Here is a 25,429-nt window from a genome sequence, read left to right on the forward strand (position 1 = left end):
GTCAGCATATGGCAACTTCTATGGATACCGACCTGCTCCCTATGTAGATATAAATGGCTCATTCTGAGGTAACTAAAATGTGATGATTCTTATTTTCAGGTGATTATGTGCTGAAGAAAACATACATATATTATATACCATTTCTGCCAATATAACCCCCTAAATCTCCCACAATGGATCTGAACCACTGAACCTAATACTGCCTTTCTACTTGCACTCGCGAAAATGACAATAACCTCAGTCACTCTAACAACCACTTTCCTGTATAAAACCTACCTCTGCGCATGCCTTACATTTACATCTACCTGCAATTCTGCAATAAAGATGATTTGTCCAAATCAGTATTAATTCTGGTAAAATGTCTTGAAAAAGTCTTAAAAAGCATTAAATTTAAGTGTTAAGATACCTGTAGACACCCTGGAGAGAAACAGGAAGCTTAAAGGAAAAGAAGGGGTTAAAAGAAGTAGGAGAAAAGGATATAGTGCAATTAAATTTGTTAAATGTTCCATCATCCTGTCTCCACATTGCAGTGTGAGCAATGATGATCTGATTTCTCAAGAGTCAACTGTAAATAAATACCACACAAACAGCAGGAGTTTAGTTTTAAAACTGATCCAAATCTTCATGCAAGTTTGAGTTGCTTTTTTACAATGTCGGTGAGGTCAGGCAGACAATTCAGGTGCAGCCTGCATGCAAATGAAGTTCTAACTCAGTGTTTGTACTCAGAGTCATAGGGGGCTGGTACACAGATACACACACACAGAGATACACACACACACACATACAGGCACGCAGATGAAAATAGTTGATAATCAACACGCAGATCCACAGTTTGATGTGAGTCATGAAATATGACATGCACACTCACACACCCAGAGAGCCACACCCTGGGACAGGCCTGTGTGAGAATTAGACTTTGCTCAGCAAGTCTTGACAGCTCTGGTTTCTCTGTGAAAGAGGGTGGAGAGAAACAACAGAGCTCGAGAGAGAGGTGGGGGAACGGGAGAGAGCGAGAATGACATGAGGGTGAGAAATCCAGTGTGAAGGAGAGGACAGACAGTAATAGTGGAAAAGTAAATGAGGGAGGAACTGGTGTCGCATTAAAGGAGGGAAATAAAACAAGCAAGAACAAGAATGACGCCAAAGTGAACAATGTGGTTTTTTCCCTTGTCCTGTCATGTCTTATTTTACTTAATGGCAGAAAGGTGACGATTTGTTGTTCTCTACAGATTGGTTCCTGTTTGAATGCTTTGCTGTGAATGACATCGGCAGAAAGTAAGTAAACATGGGTAAACAAAACTGACTTCAGGCATGTAGCACCACTAACATCTACAGTGTATAATATATATCCCTCTACAAAAGACTTGGTGAGCCATAAGAAAATATCCACAAAGCAAACAAAGTCCAGCATCATATGAGGAAATATTTCCCAAAACCAAATCAAACATGGGTGTTTTGTATTATATTTCAGCAGTGATAATGCACACATAATATTTATCTCAGGAGGTTTTCTTTCTCTGTTTTTTATTGATTTTACACTAGTATTAGGACATTGAGTAAGGGCACATCTAAAATGTCAAAGCAAACTGGTCTCTGATTGACATATAAGGTATACTCAAGAGGTTTTTAACACGCTGTGTAGAGGTAATTATGAAATTGAGGATATTGTGAGTTGTGATGATAAATACAGTACAAAATGTTTTAGTCATTGATGTGAGTATGAAAAATAAGGATTTTTCTTTTTTTTTTGCTGAGAAAGGTCTGTTAAGACCATCAATTCTCATTTTTAAAACAAGGTTGTTTCTGCATTAGGATTCTCCAGCCTTCAGAATTGAACAGAAAAAATAGTAAATAATGAAGTATCCTAATAAAAAATGGTAAATGAGTGTGTTTAGAGAAGAAATCCATCATTACAATATTTTTGGTGTGTGTGCTTGCAGCTTAATGTCTCAACAGGTAAAGAAGTATTTGTTGTATAGTTGCATTTAATTACATTTTACCTTCATGCGCTCTCATTGTGAAGATGGGACAAATCAATGAAAGTCTGGTGTTTGACTTCCATGTGTCTGTGTTTCTACATGAATGCCACTAGATGTCAGGCTTGATCAGCAAATGAGCTTCTACAACTTCTGCACTTGTTCAACCCACTCACACTGCTTTTCTTCCTCCAGGTCAACTTGAACTCTTGGAGGTGGCTGTCGAGAAATGGCCCCTAAATAAAGAGATATTCAGCAAATAAAACCATGTGAGGTTAATGTCAACTCACCCCTACACATAATTAAGTCAAATGATTTTCAGTGGGGGTTGGTTTCGATCCACCTCCGAGGTGCTTTCCACTGTGAAGAAGAGCCAGAAGAACATTGAGATGTTCTCCTTAGGGTTCTCCCCGCTGTTCTGCCACCTCATACCAGGATGGGGCCCCGATGCTTTTGGGGCTCTGAGGGAACGATCTGGGTTCAGAAGTCACTCTGAGGGACTGGCCACATTGTCAGAACACAAGAGACGGATGACTCTGGAGGACATCTACAGGTACGTATCCTAAAGCCTATAGATTAATGTAAAGTACCTGTATTACTAGTCGACAACCATGTATCAGATTATTATAAAAACCAACTTCCAGTTGTGTGCTATACCTTAAAAAAGTCAAGGGGGACTGTGCTGTGTTGGTATTCACCAACATAATTAAATCAGATATATGTAAGGTAGACTTAAAGCAATTTATCAAAAGCTCAGACATATTTTAGGTTATTTTGCATTGATTTTAAACATAGTGAGGAAAGAAACTGCAAAGACTTTGGGAAGATAGATGAAGTCACATGAAAAAAGGTCCTACCTATGCTTGATTTAAACGGAATTTACACTGAGTCACAAGATCAGAGCAACTTTTTAAAATATATGCTGTACAAAGAAGTTCAGAAGTGCCAGACATGTCACATGTCTTTTTTTGTTTTTGTTGTTGCAAAGGTTACCATCGTTCAAAGAGTCAGTGACTCAGACTCCTCTTTTAGTGTATTTCTGAACATCATGTAACATATGCTTCCTTTTTTAAAGACTGAAAAGTCCAATTTCATCAATATAACTGAGGAAGAGCCTCTATAATAGATGTTTTATTAGCAAGCAAACAGAAGTCATAACAGTCTTCATATTATAAAAAGTATCTCCAGCCATTAGACAGTTATGAAAATTTTGTTTTATATAAGTGGCACTTCAGTGCACACGAGCTGCAACACCACACTTTGAAAATACTTTCTAAGTCCTGCATTGAAAATGTTAGGTATTTAAGTACCTAAGCATGGGGGGGGCGGAGGGGGGACTTAGTCCCTCCAACCAGATGACCACAGGCAAATGCATGCCCTTCTCTCTCTCTTTCTCTCTCTGCTTATCAGACCACAAAATCTGAAATAAGAATTAGTTAGATAGCCACCCTAAAGTCCCTCCACTTCACTGCCTGTCGCTGAGGACCGCTTCTCCAGGAGGAAACCGGGCAGCAGCTTAATAAAGATGTCTAATGTTCTCTCAGATCAATTGTATTACAACATTTTCAATGTTTGTCATTGGAATTTTGCCCAATTATGCCAAAACAAAGCTGCCTACCCCAGCTTTAATGTGTAAGTGGGATTTTATTGATCTAGCGAACTTTAACTATTATATACCTCTGTGTATAGTTTTGTATTTCATTTTTTGACAATGCATCATATTTCATATGTTTAAAATATGTTTTCGGTGCAAAATCTTAATTTATAAAGTGAATAAAGATGTCAAAAAGTTGTGGAGTAAAGTGCAATACTTAACTCATACCAGCACCTTAGATCTGTATATAAGAAAAGTACTTGAGTAAATACACTTAGTTACAGTCCACCACTGCAGAATAGTCATGGTGATCTGTGCCACTGTAAATATTGTGACAAACCAGTTTAGCAGTTTGGCAGAGGATGTTTTAATGTGTCAAGGCAGAAATTTAATTTCAAAAGTTAAAGAAAATTTCCAAAAAGTAAATACTTTCCTTAAAACTTTTCATCTTTCTTTCCTGACTCAAATCTTTCCAGAATATATGAGGAAAGTGGCAAAATAGTAACGTCATTATGTGATTTTCTAGTGTGGTCTGATAGTCTGATATAAGGTGTTTAACAAGGAATCAGTTTGACTGTATTGATACTTAAGGGGAAACTCTGAGTTCTTAAGGGATTCCTTCGATCTCTTAAGAACTCAATCCAGAGATTATTATTTTCTCAGCATGTGTTGTATCTGACCATCCAGTGTACAGTAAAGTTGCAAGAGGTTTGGACAGCAAGGAACTTAGACGATTGCTCATATTGAATCACCTGGTGATCTGGAACAACAAAGTGGGCCAATTATCTGTTCTGGGGTTTTCCAAATACTCATGACTATGGTGTTTTGTTTTCCCCGCTTCCACAACCAGCTACTATTGATCATTCCAGCCCGTGACTCAGCCAACATGTGCCGAAAAGTTTGGAAGGTTAAATCATGAGAGTGCCATTCTAATAATATAATGAGTCATTGGCATTTGTGAAATCAGTAGGTTAGATACTTGTTGGATTTGTGCAGTGTGCGTTTAATGTTTTGAACTTCAACAGGTAAGTCTGACTTAGTGAGCTCTTTCCTCATGAATCCACACTGTTGGGTGATTGTTAGTTTCTGTTCCCTTTCAACAGGTAGAGAAAGGACTCTGGTTTGGGTGCAACGCAGAGCGAAGAGTCTGTCCACAGGGAGGAGAAAGGAAACTGGAAAGTGAGGAGTGAATCAGCAGATCATTGGTCAGAGATAGCAACATGTAGATAAGACAAAACATTCTTCTGCAAGAATCTAAATCTGGATGTTTGTCCATCGTTAAAATGCAACACATTTCTGATTTGCTTGACAGTTAGATTAACCTCTCCCTTTTTTATTCAAACATCTGGAAGCCACATTTTTTTAGTAAATCTGCTTTGAATTACTGAGTCAGTGAAATTTCATTTTGTAATGATAGAATGAAATGCTGTGCAGAGGTTATTGTGGGCTTTCTGATGGTAACATTTTAGCCCTGACACAATAGGATGATTAACCCGTTGAAATCTGACCAAACTGGCTTAATTTCTTTCAAATACGTGTGGAGTGAGCAGTTTCTGACAAGAAATTACCCCAAATAAGCAAGAAATTAGTAAACATTTTCAAGAAAATTACTTAAAAAAAATAGAAAATAAAGGAAAAAATGATTGAAAAATGTGAAACAAAAAAAGGAAATTACTTGGCAAACATGCTTAAAGTGTAAATGTTATTAATTTAAAATATATAAAAATACTTATAATAAGTTTCCTGGACATGTCCACCAATTTTTAAGAATAATTTTCTCCCTCTTTCTCTTTGTTTTTTTCCAGGTCATTTTTTTATCAGCTTTTTCTAACTTCTTGCAATTTGTGGAGTGGAGTATTCTTGCTGAGATGCACATTGCATTTTTAGCCACCTTTTCAAAAATAAATCAAACCAATCTGCTCAAATTTAAAAGATTTATAATGTTTATGAAAAGTGTCTGAATGTAGCACAAGACAGCTGATTTCAAAAAACTGTAATAATGAACAATTTTTAATTCCTAATGTGTAGGACTTAGTGACAACACTAAGGTTGCAGAACTGAAACTTCTCCCTTGTTTTAAGCATGTAGAGGAACTATTGAGAACAAGGAACATGAAAATGCAAATGCGCGTATCTCAAGCCAGTATTTTTGGTTTGTTTATTCTGGGCTGCTATAGAACAACATGCTGGAATCTGCGGACAAGGATCCGCTCCGTATATATAAATGGATCATTCTAATGCCATGTTCACACTGGATGTGGAAGCACCATGATATATCAGATGACGTGCAGCTGCCCATCAGCACTCTCCTGTCCATTCACACCATTTCTCTGCGCCAGTCACCTCTGCTGTTTTCCTGTTACATGGAAAGCTTTGTTTCTCTCACTCTCTGTTTAGACAAAACTGGTAAATATATGGAAGCATAGGAGGCGGTTTTTATCATTTATCATAGTTGGTTAATGTATATTATATCTAATAGCCTTTATATCATTCATAAATGATCAGTGTGTTTTCTTGCCAGATTTGCTTGTGGTTCAGATTGCAGGCCAGCTGTGTAGCTTATGGCCGCAGTGCATCCAGTGTGAACAGCAACTGGTTCACAAGTGCCAGAAAAAAAGCAAAAAAGAAGCAAAAAAAGAAGCAAAAAAAAGTATATATCTCTCACACACAAATACACGCACAAGCATTCATTTGAATATCCAAATACTTAAAGGGCGGCAACTAGAATTTGTCTATTCATGCCATCTAAATGTGTCATGCCTCTCCGTCTCACCCATTGTGCTTACACATGCAATACCATGGTTCATTTTTATTTTTGTATGCAAGGGACCTTTTATGTGGCAGATTTAACTTTATGTTATTTTACTTTATAATTTGAAGGGCCTAGCACACGTGACAAAGTTCATTGTTTGCACCATAATTAAATACAGAAAAAGTTAGGTTCTTGTGTGACAAATGATTCACCATTGCAACTGTATTTTTGGTGTCTTACACGTCCATTTGGGCTGGGTACCCGAATGTGCTGTGTTATTCAGCATCACTGACTTTTACTGTTAGATTACCTCTGGGGTGTCTTGCTTCTGCTTTACTTTGTATGTCAAAGCACTTTGTGAACTCTTTAAAATGTGCTATATAAATAAAGTTTTTCTTCTTCTTCTTCTTCTTCTTCTTCTTATTATTATTACACATCCAGAGAGCCCAGATCTACTTCTGTGTCCTTGAGCAAGACATAAATTCCCTTTGAGCAGCAGAGACTTTGTCTAACATTTCCAAATAGCTAAAACAGTACCACACCATCATTGCAATACCTGCCCTGATCCATACAAACAAACACACACATGCATACATTCATTCAGCCTGCCAAAGTATACTTAAGATCCAGTGATGACTTTTTCTTTCGCTTTCATGACTCATTTTGCTGAGACCGGTCACATCGCGGGTTTATGATTTATTTCTAAGGCTGTCTCATGAAATAGAAAATGACGCGACCTGTCTGTCTCCCTCAGTGACGCTCCTTTGTGCACAGTAGGTGGGATATGCTTTTCAGTATTGAGTCAGACAGATAGAGGAGACCCCTGGTGGCGGGGAGCTGCAACTGCACAGTTTGTGTGTGAGTGTGAGTGTGTGTGTTAGAGAGAGAGAGAGAGAGAGAGAGAGAGAGGAAAATGGGTGGACGGAAAGTCCCCGTGTGGAAATCCCCTTCACTCGGGCTTTTTCCTTTTTTTTAAACAACTATCATTAGCGGACGTGTGTACTCTTTTGAAAGGCTTCGCAAGCTGCAAGGGCTCCAAAATAGACCTGATACTGAAGGAAAGAAAAGGTTGAATGGCGCCGAGGACCGCTGCGGTGAGGCTGAGTGAAGTGGCTCAGAGAGGACTAGCCTGAGCATCCGGGAGGGCTTTGTTATTACCCCCGACATATTACACAGGTAAGACACCCGTCCTCCCTCCCTGTGCCTCCCCATGTGGACAACAGCTCTTGCCAGAGGGGGTGCGACTTGGTGGGAACATCACGTTTGGGCCTTGAGTAATGTATGGTCGTGTTTCTGGGGACATGGAGGAAGCTTGAAGCCTGCTCACGACAGTGGCTTTGACAGCCATTGTTTACAAAGACGTCACCCTCGAGCGCATAACAGCGCGTTTAAACACCCAAAATGTAGCATCGCCGCCGCTACGCTGTGTCAATACCCGCCGCGCGAGACGCGATTGAGGGCTACATTGTTTCAAAGGTAGTTGTCATTGGAATTACGTAAGCCTTTAACGTCAGCAAAGTCTCCTGTTATTGTGTTTTTGTGTAGCCAGCCATCCTAAACCGCAGCGTCCACCACTGTGCCGCTGTCTGTCTGCCCAAAGTCTGCCAGCGGTGCCAGCTCGCCAAACAGCGATTAATGACTCGTGTCAACACTGACATCCAGGTGTCTGTTGTCTAGTAGTCCCCTCATGTCACTGACTAGCCCTTTAGCATGGCCTAGTCTGTTGTTGCACCTGCTGCTGCTGCTGTTTTGGGGTAGTAAAGGCTCACAGGGGCCAGTATAAGCCAAGTATTCAGGTGCTGTGGTTGTTTTAACTGTACCTACTGACTGGCAGCTTCTACACGGTTCATATGAGGAAGTTAGAAAAAAAGTCAGCAAAACTCCAGGCCTGCTTGCTGACCATCACTTTCTACTTCCTGTGAGCTAAGAGCCTGCTGACAGCTCTTCATTTTGGGTGAAATATGCCTTTTAAAGTGATCAGTGGTGGGTAAAGTATCTGAAAACCATACAAGTAAAAGTACAGATATCTTGCCTGAAAATTACTACTAGAAGTTAAAGTCACCAGTAAGAATATTTGAGTACAAGTCTTAATGTATCTGACGTTAACTGTGCCTAAGTATTTAAAAGTAATTTTATGATATTAAATGTACTGAAGTATTGAAAGTAAAAGTAAATGTTTATAAAATAGCAAGCGGTCAGAATTTTTAGAATTAATATGTTTATTTGTAAGATGCACAACGTTAAAAATCAAGTGTACTTTACACTTTTTTTGCAATATCAAGTTTTCAAAGAACAAAGTTCAGTTTTTCCTTCCCTCCCACTCCATCATTCGTTCCTCCGTTTTCTCTTCTTTTCCTCTACTCCTTCCTTATTTGTCGTAAAAAAATGTAGTGAAGTAAAAGTCTACATTTTATTTGGGAAAGGATGAGTAAAAGTGACAGTTGACAGACATATAAAAACTTAAGTAAAGTAGAGATACTACCAACAATACCTAGATATTGTAAAAAAAAAAAGTATAAGTTACATTGCATCACTGCAAGTGATACACACATAAGAAACTCTTCTACTTTTCTACAATACTACTGTTTTCACATTGTGTTTTTAACCTTAATGCCTTAAAATACCAACCAAATAGCATATAGCATATATAGCATCAAGTACTGAAAATTAGCTTCGAATGTAGGAACTTTGTTTGTTTATTTGTCAAATCAGGAATAAAGTTTCAGGGTTTTTAGTTGCTTGTGCTGTCACAGTTTCCGTTGTAAGTTGACAGTAAGTACAATGTAGAGGAAACTGTTTTCTTTGACATGAAACAAGACAACAGATTGCTGGAGATTTCCCAGGTGGATCAGGGTGGTGAAAGTGCTGCATTTAATTCAACAAAAATGTTCGTAAATATAAATTAAGGGCAGTTTTTCTCAGGCCAGCTGGGTAAAAAGATAGCTCTATGGATGCACACATAAGAATCTATTCTGCTACAATACTGCTGCTGTCAGGTGTGTATTGAACCTTAAAAGTCCCAACCAAGATATAGCATCAAGTACTGAGAGTTAGCTTCAAACGTTGCGACTTAGTCTTGTTTATTTATCCTTCAAATCAGGAAACTTTGCTAGCTTTAGGTTATATTTTAATTGGGCAACATTTGTAGAAATGTTTACCTCTTTCAGACTGTGATATAGAAAACAGCATCGACACTTAAACTCCGGCAATGGCACACATATTGAACATTTTTCATCAATCCCAAGCCTGTCTTAATTTGATTTTGCTTTATTATCATAAAAAAATGTCTTGCATCTCAGAATGTCAACTGTTTCTCATGAATACGAAAACAGAAAACGTTTAATCATTATAAAATGTGGACGCAGTGCAACATATTTTAGACCAAGTAAAAGCAGTTTTGTCCTCTGGACAAAGGTGATGGCGAGGGAGGCGGCAGTTTGACCTTCCCAGCAGCCTGGGAAGCCCTAGGTGGCCTTCAAGTCTGGAAAACACCAGTTTGTTGTTGGAAAACTTTGGGGACACTGGGGCGCCTTGTTTGGGGAAACTCAAAAAACCAAAAGGAAAATTAAAAGAAAAAACAAGAGCACAAAGGTTTCTTTGTGTACTTTTATTCCTTTTGGCCCACCAGAACCTCCAATGAAAAAGCACCAAACTCTTCACAGTTGATCCTGTATGTTGGGTGGTTTCCCAAACAAAGTGTAAATTAAGTTGCGCCTTGAGTTGCAATTAATAAGGAAGGGGAATCTCCTCTGAAAATTTCCCACCAAGTCCCACCAGTCTATTATTTTCTACTGAGAAATAACATCCCCTTCTCTCCATCCAGTTCCCACGTTGTTCGGTCAGCGGTGGTTGGTGCCTCCTCCTCCTCCTCCTCCTTTCCTCCTCCTCCTCGTTCCTCTTCCTCCCCTCCTTCCATCCACCTGGCCACTCATCCGCCATGTCGCAGGGTCAGAACTTCCTCCCCAAATTCCTGTTTGTCTCCAACCTGCTGAAGGCGGTCAAGATCCGTCAGCGAGTGCCCAACGACGTGGTGAAGCCGGCTGCCAGCGGCGGCCTCATGCACCACCTGCGAGGGATGCACCGCTACACGCTGGAGATGATTGCCATGAACCACTTCCCGCAGGCCTTCAGGGAGGTGGTGCAGGCCGCCATCCTGGACCGAGCCATGCAGGCGTCGTTGGAGCAGGAGAAGAAGCTCAACTGGTGTCGGGAGGTGAAGAAGATGGTGCCATTACGTACAAATGGTAAGAAAGATTTGTTGATGTTTTGGACTAAGGAACTTTTTCACTCTTTGGTGAAGGTCAATGAAGTTGGGAGCATTTTGGTGAAATTTGGAGATGCTTTACCACCAGTTGGGAGTTAATATTTGTGGTTTGATGTTCTGGTGACAGTTAAAACAAAGCTCAACAATAGGAACATATATTGTCATTATACAATAGGGGTCGACAGATTATCAGACTGGCTGATTATTCTGATGATTTTTGGCATTTTGCTGGTTATCTGTATCGGCCTTTTATTTTTATGATCGCCAATAAAATTAATTAATTAGAAAGTGCAAAGAAAGGGTCAGCATGGAAGGAGCTTTTGCTTTGTCAAACTTAAGGGAGCTATTTTTATTTATTCATTTTTTATTTGAATTTTCACTTGACTTTACAAAAAAAGTTGCTGGGAACTTGCTGTTTATGATGTTTAACGTTTCAGTCTTGATTTAATATTTGCTAAAGGCATTTAAACAAAGTTTTGTGTTGTAGTTTGTTATATTCCAAAGTCTAAATATTGGCAGAAAGATTTTCATTTTTATTATGAATGCAAGTCAATTCCAAATGTCAGTTATCTGTCTCATAAGTTACTAATAATTGATATTGGTATCGGCCCTGAATAAACAATATTGGCCGACCCCTATTACACATTGTACAACGAAATTAAAAACAGCAACGCCTACAGGTGCATAACATCCAAACAACCACATTTGCACAATAAAAATACATCAAATACATTTATACATTAAAGTGCAAAAAGCATAACAGATAAGAAGAATAACCAATTTAATATCGCAGGTGTTAAATTTGTTCCACTAGTAAATGTAATGATTAAGTTCAGTGCATATTGGAGTTCAGTGTGGTTATTGCTCTGGTAAAGAAACTGTCAAAGTCTTTTTGTCCTCGTTTTTATGAATTGATGGCGCCTGCCAGAGAGCAACAGATCAAACAGGTGAAATCTGGGATGTGAGGAGTCCTTCAGAGCTCTGATTTCATTGCTCTGTCCCGGCCGCAGAATGTGTTTTGGTTTTGTTTCATTTTCTATGATTGAGGTGGAGGTGCGTTTTTATGAGTCAGGGCTATTTGATATGTAAATTCTGAGATGTCATTACTCACAAGCAGGGTTACTGTAAATGACAACAATGGAGGGACCCGCGTTCCGCTTTCACATACACTCATTTCGCAGCCCCCTTTGGTTTTGCTGTGAGTTCAGTCAGCCCGTTGCCAAGTCATGTTTTCTGTTACGTGGATGTTGTAAAGCGGGAACATCCCGGGGGTAGGCAAACATTCAAACCTGGGCCAGATTTCTTCTGATCATTTCTGTGTACTGGGAAATTCTCCGGCGTCACACTCAGGACTGTTATTTACTGTCGATGATGTTTCAGAACTGGCGATTTCCGCAGTTTTTTCATTCACAAACTCGGGTATGTCCCCTCTTTTTCTGTGTAGGTGTGCGTGTAAGGGGTGTGAATGGATCTTAAATATCTAAAGAAGTTTTACCTTAAGTTCTCCACCTGCCTGCCTGACTGACGTCTTTGTGACTGTCAGTTGTTTCAAAGCTCGTCATGACTTGTTAAATCAAATGTGACCAAAACCTCTATTTTTAGATGAGGGGGAAAAACAGATTTTTGAAGGGAAACATCAGCCATGGCGTTCATAACAGAAGAAGGAAGCGGAAATCGAGCTGGGTTACAAGTTTGTCTTAAACATGTGAGTTTCCAGAGGAAATCTTTTTTTTTTTTTTCTCACAGGATGTGATTAACTTGAGAAATTCCTGATTTGAGTTTACTTTGATCAGTTACTGGACTGAGGAGGAACAACTTGCTGGATGTTTTGTGTCCTCATGCTTTTTTTTGTGAGGGTCCCTGCTGACTCTGAAGCCAGTAATGACTCAAGGAGTTACTGTAACTTGTCAGCGCATGGTTCCTCCTGAGAAAGACCCCTGACTCTTCTGACTTCAGCTGCCAGTAACCTGGAAATTCCTGGCTTGCGAGGATGATGTCATAAAAATGAGACAGAATTTAGAGCGTCTAACTCTGAAGGACCCAGACGTGACTTTGAGCAGAGGACGGACAACACACACACACACACACACACACACACACACACACACACACACACACACACACACAGAGGGCTGACTGACTGCTGCTGAGTCACTGGAGCTCGGCAGACACACATACAGAGAGAGGACGTGAGAGAGCAAAAGTCCGTCAATGAACGTCCAGTCAGAGCAGGTCGTATTAATCAAGCTTCTCAGACAAACAACGCTGAAAAATGATTAGTCGCCAAATCGTCTGGGACCTGAATTTACCCGTTGCACAAAACCTTTCTCTCGGATCATCATATATGTGAATTTACAAATATTCAATCTTCCCAAAAACCTAACTTTATTCCCAGGCTACAAGAAATACAGTCTTAAAAGACATTAAATGTATTAATTTAAAAATAAGGCCTTAATTGGTATTAAAAGGCCTTAAATCAATCTTTCAAAATTCTTAAACATGTTTAGACATTGGGAGAAGGATTTTTTTCTGACTTGCATCATGACATCTCAAAATAAATGGCAATATCTATTTTTGAAATAATTTTCCGTATTTAACGTCAGGCAGATCAGACAGTTTTTTCAAGGCAACCCAAATGAATACTTTAATGTGATAATATGTTCATTGTTTTCGGCTCTAAAAAGTATTAAATTCTTTCAGCATTTGAAGTATCTTACTGTTTAACTTTTTAACCTAAAAAAAAGTCTTACATTGAAGTCAACATTTGGGCAAAATAGTTTTTTTCCCTTCAGTTTTGGTTATTGTCAAATTAAATTTGTGATAAAAAGATAAAAAGTCTTAAAAAGTCTTAAACCTCACTCGCCTTAAGTTGATCATGAAAGTAAAACAGCCTCATAAAACGTTTATTAACCCGGCAATTAAAAATAACAGGGTCATATCCGTTTTCCTGTTTCATGCAACTTTTCCGCCCCAGTGACATTATTGAAATTCAGTGCATCTTCTGTCTTGGATGTCTAGGATACATCCGGGGGTTTTTCCCAAACAGCATCCCATGTCTGTCATGTGTCTCCAACAGGCAGGATTTGTTCAGCTACAATACACTGACTCGACATACTGTAGCAGCAGACAGGACACACACACACACACACACACACACTGCCACTGTGTTCTGGTGCAGATTTCTCTTCTTAATATCCATCTACATTATTTGATTAAAAAACATACCGTGGTGTAATATCTCCAGTTCTTATCAAAGCAGGAGCAAAAATAGTCTTTGCTGGGACTTGTTTTGTTGGACTAGTCTCATCAGACAGCTTGAGTGGGATAGTGATAGACACAAACCCAGAGCCCTGTTGGAAAGCACAACATTTGCAAACTGGTGGTTGGTGTCACCTGGATGGCAAACAGATGAGGATTAAGTCCGATCCTGCGCCGGTGTGTTTTGCAGGAAGTGTCCCAGCTTGCCATAGAGGAAGCGTCTATATTTAGACTGATGGGACAAGCAGGCCATCTTTCATCTTTCGTCGTCAGGCAGCTCGATTCAGGGTCAAAAGTCTGTGTGTTTTTGTGCACAAGAGGAGCTGATTATTCCTGTGTACGGATCTCTTTTGAGGATGCCTTTTCTCACTTGAGGGCTGTGCATTTTATGTTTTTTTTTGTGAGAGTGATGCAAGAGTGCCAAAATGCAACAACAGCTAGCTAGTCTGAAATCGAGGCGGATGTTTTTCTCAAAGTACAGTGGGATGTTCCCTCGGTTGAATGAAAACAGCTGTATCTCACAATAGTCATCTTGCAACACAGATAATGTTATTCTCAGAAATGTGATCACAGTTTGGCCCATATTGTGACCCTTATCACAGGCTAAACTCATTTTAGATTTTTTTTTCTTATCTGTTAACCCCTTGAAACCTGGATCAACATCAATCAGATTTCTTGTGCTGCGTTGAGATGCCTTGCACAAGCTATTTAACCCTTAAAACCTAATGTCCTGCAAACTGCAAGAATTTTATGAAAGTTTACAAAGAAATGAACTGAAAATTAGTTTAAAAAAAGAGGAAAATTTAAAAATTCAAGGTAAAAATTAATTTAAAAAAATAAAAAAGTAAAAAAACAAACAAAAAAACAAACTATATATATATATATATATATATATATATATATATATATATATATATATATATATATATATATATATATATATATAATTTTTTTTTTTTTAACCTTTTCTCTTTTCCTAAATTTCAGGTAATTTTATGATTCCTTTATAATTTTTTTTTCCTGCTTTCTGAGGGTCTAAAGCTTTTCTGCACAGAGGTTAGCTTTCTGATGCAGCAAAGACAGGTGTATGTGTGTGAGCTACTGCCAGGTAAACACTACTGAACAGCTCATAAAGGCAGACAGAGTATGCACATTACGCTGCGCTGCATTTGTATGCGTTTGTGCGTGTGAGTGCACATGGTATCTTGGCGCTCATTAATCACAGCCTTCCTTGGGTGTTGATAGCAGTAGTTAAAAAGATAACATTCCATCCTGTCCAAGTCCCGCCCCTATGGAAAGTCCAGGACCAGCTGAGTAGCACTGGTGAGTTGGGATCATAGGAGGGGAACGTGCACGCGTGCACACACACTCAAAAGGCAGAAGTTAGCACAGGGAAATTCCTGTGTTTAGTGTGGCAACAGGGTTTTTCAGAGCTGCACACATTGACAAACATGAACTCTCCTGTTTCACAATGAGAAAAAGACCCAGTGCTGCCATTGAAGACTAAATAAAATTCCAGGGTTTTTAGTTGCTAATGCTTTCACACACGCACAATTTCCATTTGAGAAACTCTTCATCTCTCTGGACAGTTAGTAAAATATAGAGGAAACAGTTTTCTTTGACATGAAGCAAGACAACAGATTGCTTTGAGATTTTCCACACAGATTAAGGTATTGAAGGTGCTTCATTTAATTCTTAAAAAATGGTCTTAAATATAGTTTATGGGTAATTTCCTCAGTCCAGCTGAATAATAAGTGAGCTTTGTCTGTAGTGTGTGTGTACTTTCAGACATGTGAGCTTCATATAATAGTCTAGACACCAGATAGTGCGACAACTGACCTGATGGCTTGGAAATCCCCAGACTTTTGTTACGCTTGTGTGTGTGTGCGCATTGTAATTGTCTGTTGTGTGCTGTGTATACTCCACGTACAAAATCAACTACCCGCAGTTTTAACATTCATGTTTGCCTCTTCTGTGTGTGTCAATAGGAGATGGGAACTGTTTGCTCCATGCGGCCTCTCAGTACATGCTGGGCGTTCAGGACACGGACCTGGTGTTGCGGAAAGCCCTCCATGGTGTTTTGAAAGAGACGGACACGGGAGTTTTTAGGGCCCGTTTTCAGGCGGAGCTGGTCCAGTCGCAGGAGTTCACCCAGACCGGACTCCGATACACCACTATGGTATGAAGATCAGATGATGTCTTTGTCAAAAGTCTTTTCCACTACCTTGCATCAAGATTATTGCTACACTACAAAAGCCTGAGAAAAAAACCCAACAACCTATGTGCCACTGAGTCTGTAGAATTTCAATACTTGCTCATCTATTGCATCCTTGGATGCAATCTGCAGATATATGTTAATATATTTGTTGTTTTTTTACTGTTGAGCATACATTCTGTTCGGGATTTTCCTACTCACAAAATATTTTATGGAATAACTAAGTGTGTGCATAAGATTGTATCCTTTGTCCTCCTAACTCTGTGTATGTGTTGTCCCAGAACTGGGAGGAAGAGTGGGACAAGATTGTGAAGATGGCATCTCCGGTCTCTAGTAGCAACGGCCTCCAGTTTGACTCTCTGGAGGACATACACATCTTTGTCCTCTCCAACATTCTCCGCAGACCCATCATTGTCATCGCAGGTACTCACTTTTTATCATTGCTCCTTGATAGTGATCAGAAACATACTGGTCCTGTTTCAACATGTCTATAGGCCATAAAGAAGGTGAAGGTATCTCGTTTCACGTGCCTCAACATTTTGGTGTTAGTTGTTTTAGCAGTCTTCATAGTGTTTAATTTCACTGTATCACCTCCCATATGTTTTGGTTTGCGGATGCTGCTTTCCGGTGCTTCATAAACTGTATGGCGAATAGAAACTTGTTTTTAACATTGAGTTTTCAAGCATCTTGTTCCAACACACTCAATTTAATAGAAAAAATATATTATTTTAAAGGAATGAAGAGAGTTCTCTGCTGTGCACTTATGACAAAAGTTTCTCTGCATAAGTGATAAGAAACATGCTAACAATAAGTTCTATTAAAAGTGTACTAAAAACATATTGAACTTGTTCTGGGACCGTTATTTTTAAAATCAAATATAACCTTTGAATGTCTGTTTTTTCAACAGACCAGGTGGTGAGGAGTATGAAATCTGGCTCCTCCATCTCTCCTCTGAATGTGGGCGGGATTTATCTGCCACTCCACTGGCCGCCCACCGAGTGCTACAAATACCCGATAGTGCTCGGCTATGACTCCCAGCACTTTGCACCCCTCATCACCATCAAAGACAGTGGTCCAGGTAGGAAACAGTAACAGGACGGTGTTACGGAGCTGACACGACAAAGAGGCTGGATGCAAAAGTTGCTCATGTTTTTTTTTTTATTCCTATGCAACATCTTGGTTCTGAATTTCCCAGAGATCCGAGCAGTACCACTGATCAACCCGGGACGGGGAGGCTTTGAGGAGCTGAAGGTTCATTTCCTGATGGAGAAGGAACAGCAGCAGAAAGAGAGACTCCTCAAAGACTACCTGCTACTGATCGAGATCCCCGTCATAGGCTTGGGCTACGACGCCACACGGATCATCAATGCTGCAAGGTACTTTGAGATGATAAACTCTGTAGATTGACAAAATGGAAAATTAAAAATTAAAAAAATTATATTCTAGTTGCATAAGGAGGATTATTTTTAAATTAATGATGACAGATATTGTAATACAACTTGTTTAAACTCTTAAAACCTAATCAGTGCAATGACAACAGCTGTATTAACGTAGAAAATAACCTAGAAATTAATAAGCTGCACTCGTTCGTTTCTGTTGGCCGTTTTAAGGCACTGTTGCAGGACTTTTGTGTGTCATTTTCTACATGCCATTGTCAGGGTGTATCTTAGCTGGTGTTTTAATTTTTCTTGGTTTTATGGTTCACTTCCAGCATATATAAACAATTTAGTCCTTCCTTGTAGTAACTTCATGTTATGGTCTTTTTGTGTTTTATATTTTTTGTTTTGGAGTTGTATGTATTGATTTTGTTCTATGTCGTCTATAAATTATGTTTGACCAAAACACTCTTGAAAAGGAGATTTTTAATCTTAAGAGTTTTTTTCTAGTTAAATAAAGGTTACATTAAAAAAAGAAAGGAAAAGTATAAATTTAAAACAATGCAGTCAAGTTAAGAAGCACATTATGTGTTGGTGTTCTCAGGCTGGATGAGGGGAACCTCCCTGAAGACATGAACCTGATGGAGGACTACCTACAACTTGTAAACCACGAGTACCAGCGCTGGCAGGAGGACAAAGAGCAGGCATGGGCTGCCCAGCCACAGCGCCCACCGCCCTTCTCCGTCTCCCAGCTTTCTCTCATCGAGATCCGCTGTGCCACACCACGATGCACCTTTTATGTCTCTGTGGACACACAGCCTCATTGCCATGAATGCTTTGAGAAGCGACAAGCCACTACCGGCGGAGGAACAAGGATAGAAGGGGTGGTGCAGACCAAGGGAGGAGGGGTACAAGGTGGGGTTGGAGTGATCGGGGGATCAGAGACTGAGGTTAGCTCCAGAGGAGCCCGAAGCAGCAGCCCCCCATCCTCTTCTTCTGGGAGAGGGGTGGTGATATCCAGCCCCCGCTCAGCCCCACCCACTGCTCCCAGCCTCAGCCTGTACAGTGAAACTCATGCCATGAAGTGCAAGACACCCGGCTGCCTCTTCACCCTTAGCGTAGAGCATGACGGACTTTGCGAGCGATGCTTCAACTCCAGGCAGAACCATGGGCCTCCTGGAGCTGGAACAGCTGCTCCAGGACTCCCAGGCCCCAACGGGGGGCCTGCAGTCCCCCACCCGGCCCAGGGCTCCGGCTGGACCCAGTGGGGGGGCTGCGAGACAGAGACAGAGCGCTGCAGCATGTGCAGACAGGAGGCGTTCAGGATATTCAATGGCCTGTGTCCACCCTGCATGCAGAGACAGCAGGCTCCAGAGAGGGGGGAGCCGCAGCAGAACAACCCCAGGACTGAGGCCTCGTCTTCAGCCTGGACCCAGGCCAGGGACGCTGAGCGGCCATGCCTCACACTAACACCAGGGCACACCTCAGCCTGGCAAACCCCTCTGGCTCGGCCTTGTAAAAGATCTGGGTGCCAGTTCTTTGGGACACCGGAGAAGCTGGGTTTCTGCACTATTTGCTACGTAGACTATCAGACCAACCACCGTAAGTCCTCAAACTAAACTAGAAAACTTATATCATGAAAGACTTAAAAGTTATTTTAAACAAAGTTTTTGTAAATTTGTTTTGCATTGTATGTGTGATTGTGTTGCTTTCAAGTGGTTTCCTAGTTTTCTTCACTTAAATGCAAAATCATGTGGGATGTTGCTTATTTTGGACGCTCTCTGTTCCAGATCTGACCCCTCCCCCCGCCCCGGTCCAGAGCCGGCATGGTGTGGAGGCAGGCTTCCAGAACGCCTCGCGGTGTCGTGGGCCTGGATGTGGTGCAGTTGGCAAGGCGATGCTGGAGGGCTACTGCGACAAATGCTACGTCAAAGAGCAAAGCACAAGGCTCAACCAAGTGGCACATCGCACACCACACTCCCCTCCTCTGGTCATGGTGGGTGTCTGCCCCTCCTTCTTGCTCCTGCTGTACTTCATCTTTGACATTTGTTGTCTGTAAATTATCCTTCATTTTTCTCAATACTTCTGATATCCAGAGTTCCCATGGTCATGAAATTCCTTGAAAAGTTCTGAAATTTGATATACTGTTTTCTACAAATTGGAGAAGTTTGGAATGTATATTGTTTTGGCTATCTAGTCCCCAAAATGTGTCGAACATTTCCCAGAAATACATAATATTTAATATCTAGTGCTGCACTGTGTGACCATGGATTGAATCTGCATTTTTTTATCCCCCAAAAGGGGCGCAGCCTTGACATTTTGTCAGGTACCTGTGTGTGCCGGCCTGGTCTATTGGCATATGCAGATACTTGGCAGCAGGAATATCTACCTTGCAAGCACCAGCAGTTATGCCTGCACATGCATGTGAAGTGCTTGTTTATAGGCCAAGCCGCTTTCAACTAGTTATATAAAGTCATGGAAATTAGGTAAAATTTTGTGGAAAAGTTCTAAAAAATGTTTGAAAAGTCAAAATGTGTGAGAACCTTGAACATCCTTTTCTTTGAGTTGTCCATTGACATTTCTCTTCCTTCTCTTTGCTCCCCACCTCTCTCTCTGTACAAAAAGCGTGACCGAGCAGTCAAACCCAGATCTTCACAGCAATCCCAGACCCAGACCCAGACTCAGACTCAGTGCCGGCGGAGTGGCTGCAGCAATGTGTCCCCGGGTTGCACAGACCTCTGCCCAGAGTGCCACACGCGTGGCCAGGGCAGAGAAGCGGGCAGGCGGGCGCAGGCGCCCAAGGAAAAGTCCAAGCAGCGGTGCAGGACGCAGGGCTGCGACCACTACGCCAACCAAGAGAAACAGGGCTACTGCAACGAGTGTGACCACTTCAAACAGATTTACCGCGGCTGACCACATAACGCACCCGCGCACGATGACAACACATCGCTAGCACGCTAGAGCCGCTGCCCTGCTGTGGGCGCCCCATGCCAGTCAATGCACCTCTGATACTAACTAACCAACTAACTAACTAGCTAGTGACTAACTAGTAACCTTATGGCCTGAAAATCAAACCCCCCATGTAGAATGTGAAGAGAGAGTGTGTGTACGTGGGGGGGGTTGAGTGTGTGTGTGTTCGCAGTAGACATGGCCTCCAGAATACCTCTTTGTGCAATTATTATCATCTGATGTGCCCCGAGCACGAAACACGGTGAGAGGTTTGGCTACATGTCAGAGCAACTGACTTAACTCTTGTGTACAATATGTATTTAGAGGTACGTGGTGAATCGTGCCGGACAAAATGATTGTATGTTGACATAACGAGAAGCATCTGACATTGCTTTCTAGACCACAGCCAAGGATTTATACCCCCCAGTCTGTCTGTCTGTCTTAACCCATCTGTGTATCTATCTGCCTGTCTGTCTAGCATTTGCTCTGATGAATGAGGGATGCAGTAATAGGGGAAGCCGAGTGACAAATCAATGGAAGTTCACTGTTAAATCTGATCTGATTTTAATTTTAAAAAATCAAGGAAATTGCTAGTATTAAAAGATTTAAGTTAATGTAACTATTATACTGTTTTAATTTGTTTACCTTATAATTGTTAAGTTTACTTAAAATGTGGTTATATTTACCTGATTTTGTGAAGTTGTTGCAACATAAAAATGATAAGTTTAATCAATTCAATGTTTCCAAGTTTTAGTATCTTCAGTAAACCAAGTTTATTGTGCTATGTATCTGTAATTTGCTGGTTGCAAACGAGTCAGTCATGTTTATATTATTTTCTTAAACATGTCAAGAAAACAGATGATGACCCCAAAACGTCATCATTGGCTTTATCCTTTTTTAATGATCAATCTAAATCAGAATCACTTGGTCTGCTGAAGTTGCCAACACTTAAACAGAACAATGTAATTTCATCTGTCAATTGCAACATCTTTTACAAAAAAGTAAGTAATTAAGTAAATATTATATATAAATTTGGAGTAAACTTCAGATAGATATAAAGTACATAAATAAGACTAATAGCTATATTTACTTTCCTTTTTCAAGGCGGTCAGTTTCCCAGACTATTTTAAGTAAGATCAACTTCTCAGTATAATCAACTTCTCTTTTGCAGTATAGTAAAGCAGAAGTGAGCCAAACTGGGCCAAAGATAAAACAAGAATTAAATGGTATACACCATTGTTTATCTTAGTTCTCCAAAAACACTCTTACGTGTCCTTCTAAAAGACACTAAAAGAGACAAAGATTTGCAGCTTGCAATCACTATTGTAAAATGATTGACAATTAATTTCTTCCATTAGTCAGTGAGCAGTTTATATTTTGAGGCAAATTATCTGACATAGAAAATTGTGAATTTCTTGATATAGATAGTAAGAGCAGACCATGTGTCTAAGACAGACAGGGCAGGCCCCTGCTAGTTTTGGTGCTACATGTACAGAAACACAAGCCTCTCCATTGTAGCCAACATGCTGGTGGTGTCAGCGGACAGACGGCAGAGAACACAGCAGAGACAGGACTCATTCTCTTTCTATTCCTCCTGTCCTTCCTCTTATTTCCCCCCTCTTCTCCAAAACAGATCTGTTGCCTTGGACGTTGTTTTCCTGTTTACTGACCACTTAAGCACCTAGAAATGCATAGACACACCAACACATGCGCACACAGACAGACGTAGTAGCTCCAGTCCTGTCAGAAGGGGATTGCCGACTATAAAGAGAACTGAGAACATAATGACGGGATGATTATCCACCTTACCGCCACATAACACACATTTGCACACACATGCAAACACAGCTCTGTGAGATTGTATGCGCCCCACCCCAGCCTGAGGTGGTATGTAGGTAAACAAACCTATAGAGAAATGCATTCCTCTCTGCTCCACCCCACTGGATGTGCCAAGGCGACAATTTCAAAAAAAAAAATTCAGAGAGCAATCCCATTGCCTGCTTTGGCTAATCTTGTTTATCTGAATGTGTTTTGTGCTGCTGCTACAACAGCACACTATTGGGGCTGATCCTCGATAGGTTTTGCCTTTAAGTAGTGATTGAAATTTTATGGACCAGAGGAGCCTGATCAGTGATCCTGGATCAGCGCTCCCACCTATAAAATGCTTTTGTGAATATGGATCTTGGTCCATATTGTAGGACCTTCCAACCCGATGCCTCATCTCCAACACACACACACACACACACACACACACACACAAACACATAAAACGCACACACATGTGCGTCTGGAATACGCAAAACTGACATTCCTGTTTTGTTTTAATTTGTTTTGGGATTTTTTAATGTATTTTGATATATTTGGTTTTGTTCTGCCAAAAAAAAAAAAATTACATGTGCCATCAATCGCCAAACAGTTGTTGTTACCTCCTTAAAAATGGCCAGCCTGTAACACTCTAAACTAACTAAAGTGCCACAGATAGACATCTCCAATTTTATGTAACCACAGATTTATCGTGCTCTTTCATGTTGAAAATCCCCAAATGGATCGTCTCATGAGTCTTTTATCCAAATACTAAGAAATGTTTATCTGCAGGCATAAACTCAAGCTTAGAAAAATTATCAAACTAACTGATCAGCTGTAAGAGTTATTCCCCTCGTACTTCTGCTGAAGAACTCCACTGCTGTAGGCAGATGTCCATCTGTGGCTCTGGTTAGAAAAGCATAGACAAACAGGCTCTCGGTCTGCCTTTTCATTCAACTGTATCTAAAGCTGTCGGGCCAGCCCACGTGTTGACGGCCTGTACGTAGATCTCTGTGTGCTTTAATCACCTCTAGACAAACCTTAATCAATTAAAGGCCAATTAGTGGTCAGCTCAGCGGGACCCCTTGACAAAGTCTCGGGACTCTGACTGAGTTTGACTGGGAGGAGATCACATAAGTTGCACATGACTTGTCTAAGCTGCTGAGGCATTTAGGAATGGTACTCCGACTCGCTTAGGGACATTCCAACAGTAGGGAGAGCATCCGTGTGTGAGCAGAAGGTGTAACAAAACATGCAAACTGTGTGGAAGTTTCTTTGTGTGACCTTTCGACAATAGGGTATTGTATGAAAAAAAGCCTGGTTTTATTTGTTAAGTATTTATTCATATCAAGATATCTGTATTGTGTGATTCAATAATAATTTATATGTCGTCCTATGAAATGAATTATTTTTATTAAGAAATCTGAACTCTGTCTAATGTGGTTCTTGTCTCTATTGTGTGTGTCTTTGTGTGTGTGTGCACTATCACAGAAAATGTGACACAACCAAGCACTTGCACATACACTCGTGTGTGCTCTTTGAGATTTCAACATTGCACTCTTATTACAGCATCTCTCTCTACTGTGCTGTGTGTTACCCAATGCTGTTTCTGCTGAAAAGCTCGCTAACGGCACCGAATCCATCTCCAGTGTAGGAAGTACAGTGGGTGCTGCAAAAGTCATCAGATAAACCGATCACTGAGGGCCTAGTTTAGATGTGGCAGAGCTGCACCATTTTCCAGCGCTTAACTGGGTTAGCTCTTTTTCTCCTTTTCTTCTCTCCGCCTCCGTTGTTCTTATTTCTGTTCTCATTTTTACGCATTTCCACAAAAAAAGTTCATATGACGATCTTAGGTGCTTTTTTGTCACTATTCAGTTCTTTCCAGGCTTATGTGCTTTTTTTGCATTTTTTTGAAAAAGGGAACCCCCACTCTCACATAGAAACACACAGATCACTCAGGAGGAGTGGATGATGCAGTGGGAGGGGGGAGTTTGGATATATGGCAGTGACAGGTGGGGAATTGGTACTAATTATATATGGCAGGGCAGAGGTGACATTTAACAAGTGTGGGGCTGCCAGGGTTATGCGTGGGCTTTTTTTTTTCTCGTCAACCTACACGTTCTACCACAGTCAGATCAGTAGGCTGATGTGGTTTCCTGGAAATACCCCGGCATGCAAACGCTCCCTTGTATAACTGCTTCTTTGCAAACTTGACATGTGAACGCTTCACTGGTGTGTCACTGTAAAAATAATTGTGTGAAGCAAACATATTAGTTACATGATAAAAATGTGATGGAGGACTATTTTCATTACCAAAGATCTGTTGTTAAATAAGTTTTCTGGTTCACAGCAACATGCAGCATGAAGAAATGCTATCCATTCAAATGATAAGAAAATAACCTAGAGTTGAAACAGCACCATGAGTAATGTTTATACATGAGGGAGTTTTAGCACCAAACACTGAATTTGCTGCATTCTGGTGAATTTTTATGCACCAGTTTTAGGCCTTTCTGCATCAATATGTGGTGAAAATGTCTAATTTCATTAAAAGTCTGCTTTATTCATGACAAATGCACATTTTTCTAAATATTAAGGAGGTTGTGTCCCTTGCAAATCTATATGAGTAGTAAGAATGTTTTTTTCTTATTTTTAGAAGTATCACAATATGGCAAATGTATCAAAGAAACAAAACTCTGCACCTGTCTAAAATAAAAACTAATGTAATGTGGTATAAATAACTAATAATCACTCTAGACTTCTTGTTGCAAAGTTGCTTGAAGTGTTGCTGGAATTTTGATGCTAGAAGAAGAAAGTAAAGTCTGCAATAATATACGGCAACATTTTAAATTAAAGACAAGAGGGGGTTGTCCATATCCTGCACATTAAAGTAGTGATCATGTGTGAATTTTGAAACATTAGGCCCCTGGGCGCAGACATGCAGAGGGCCCCACCACCTCTCCTGCAAAACACAGACTTTCTTTTTTTATTTCTTCTTTTATCTATTTCTTTCTTTGTAGTTATTTTGCGTCCATTTTCAGTTGCTTTGTGCATCATTGTAGTCAGTCTGTGTCTCTTTGTGGTTCTTTTGCCTCTTTTTTTGTAGTTTTTGTGAGTGTCTTTGCAGCTGTTACAAGTCTTTGTAGTATTTTTGTGTCTCTTTGTGGTCATTTTGAGTCTGTTTAAGGTCATGTTTGGTCTCATCCTGATCTGTGTGATCTCCTCAAGTGACATTTTGCAAGTGAT

At 40.4% G+C, this 25,429-nt stretch overlaps 1 protein-coding gene across 1 annotated transcript; it reads left to right on the plus strand.

Moving 5' to 3' along the window:
- The first annotated feature begins 7,235 nt into the window (after positions 1-7,235).
- Positions 7,236-23,614, plus strand: tnfaip3 (tumor necrosis factor, alpha-induced protein 3). The gene is made up of 9 exons (XM_042501641.1): positions 7,236-7,497; positions 10,145-10,565; positions 15,832-16,022; positions 16,340-16,481; positions 16,966-17,136; positions 17,254-17,434; positions 18,039-19,036; positions 19,225-19,430; positions 20,060-23,614. The coding sequence occupies exons 2-9, from the start codon at positions 10,259-10,261 to the stop codon at positions 20,345-20,347; spliced, it is 2,484 nt and encodes an 827-aa protein (XP_042357575.1). The 5' UTR covers positions 7,236-7,497; positions 10,145-10,258; the 3' UTR covers positions 20,348-23,614.
- Positions 23,615-25,429: the final 1,815 nt, after the last annotated feature.

The sequence above is a fragment of the Plectropomus leopardus genome, chromosome 15, assembly GCF_008729295.1.
Source record: "Plectropomus leopardus isolate mb chromosome 15, YSFRI_Pleo_2.0, whole genome shotgun sequence".
Classification (NCBI taxonomy): domain Eukaryota; kingdom Metazoa; phylum Chordata; class Actinopteri; order Perciformes; family Serranidae; genus Plectropomus; species Plectropomus leopardus.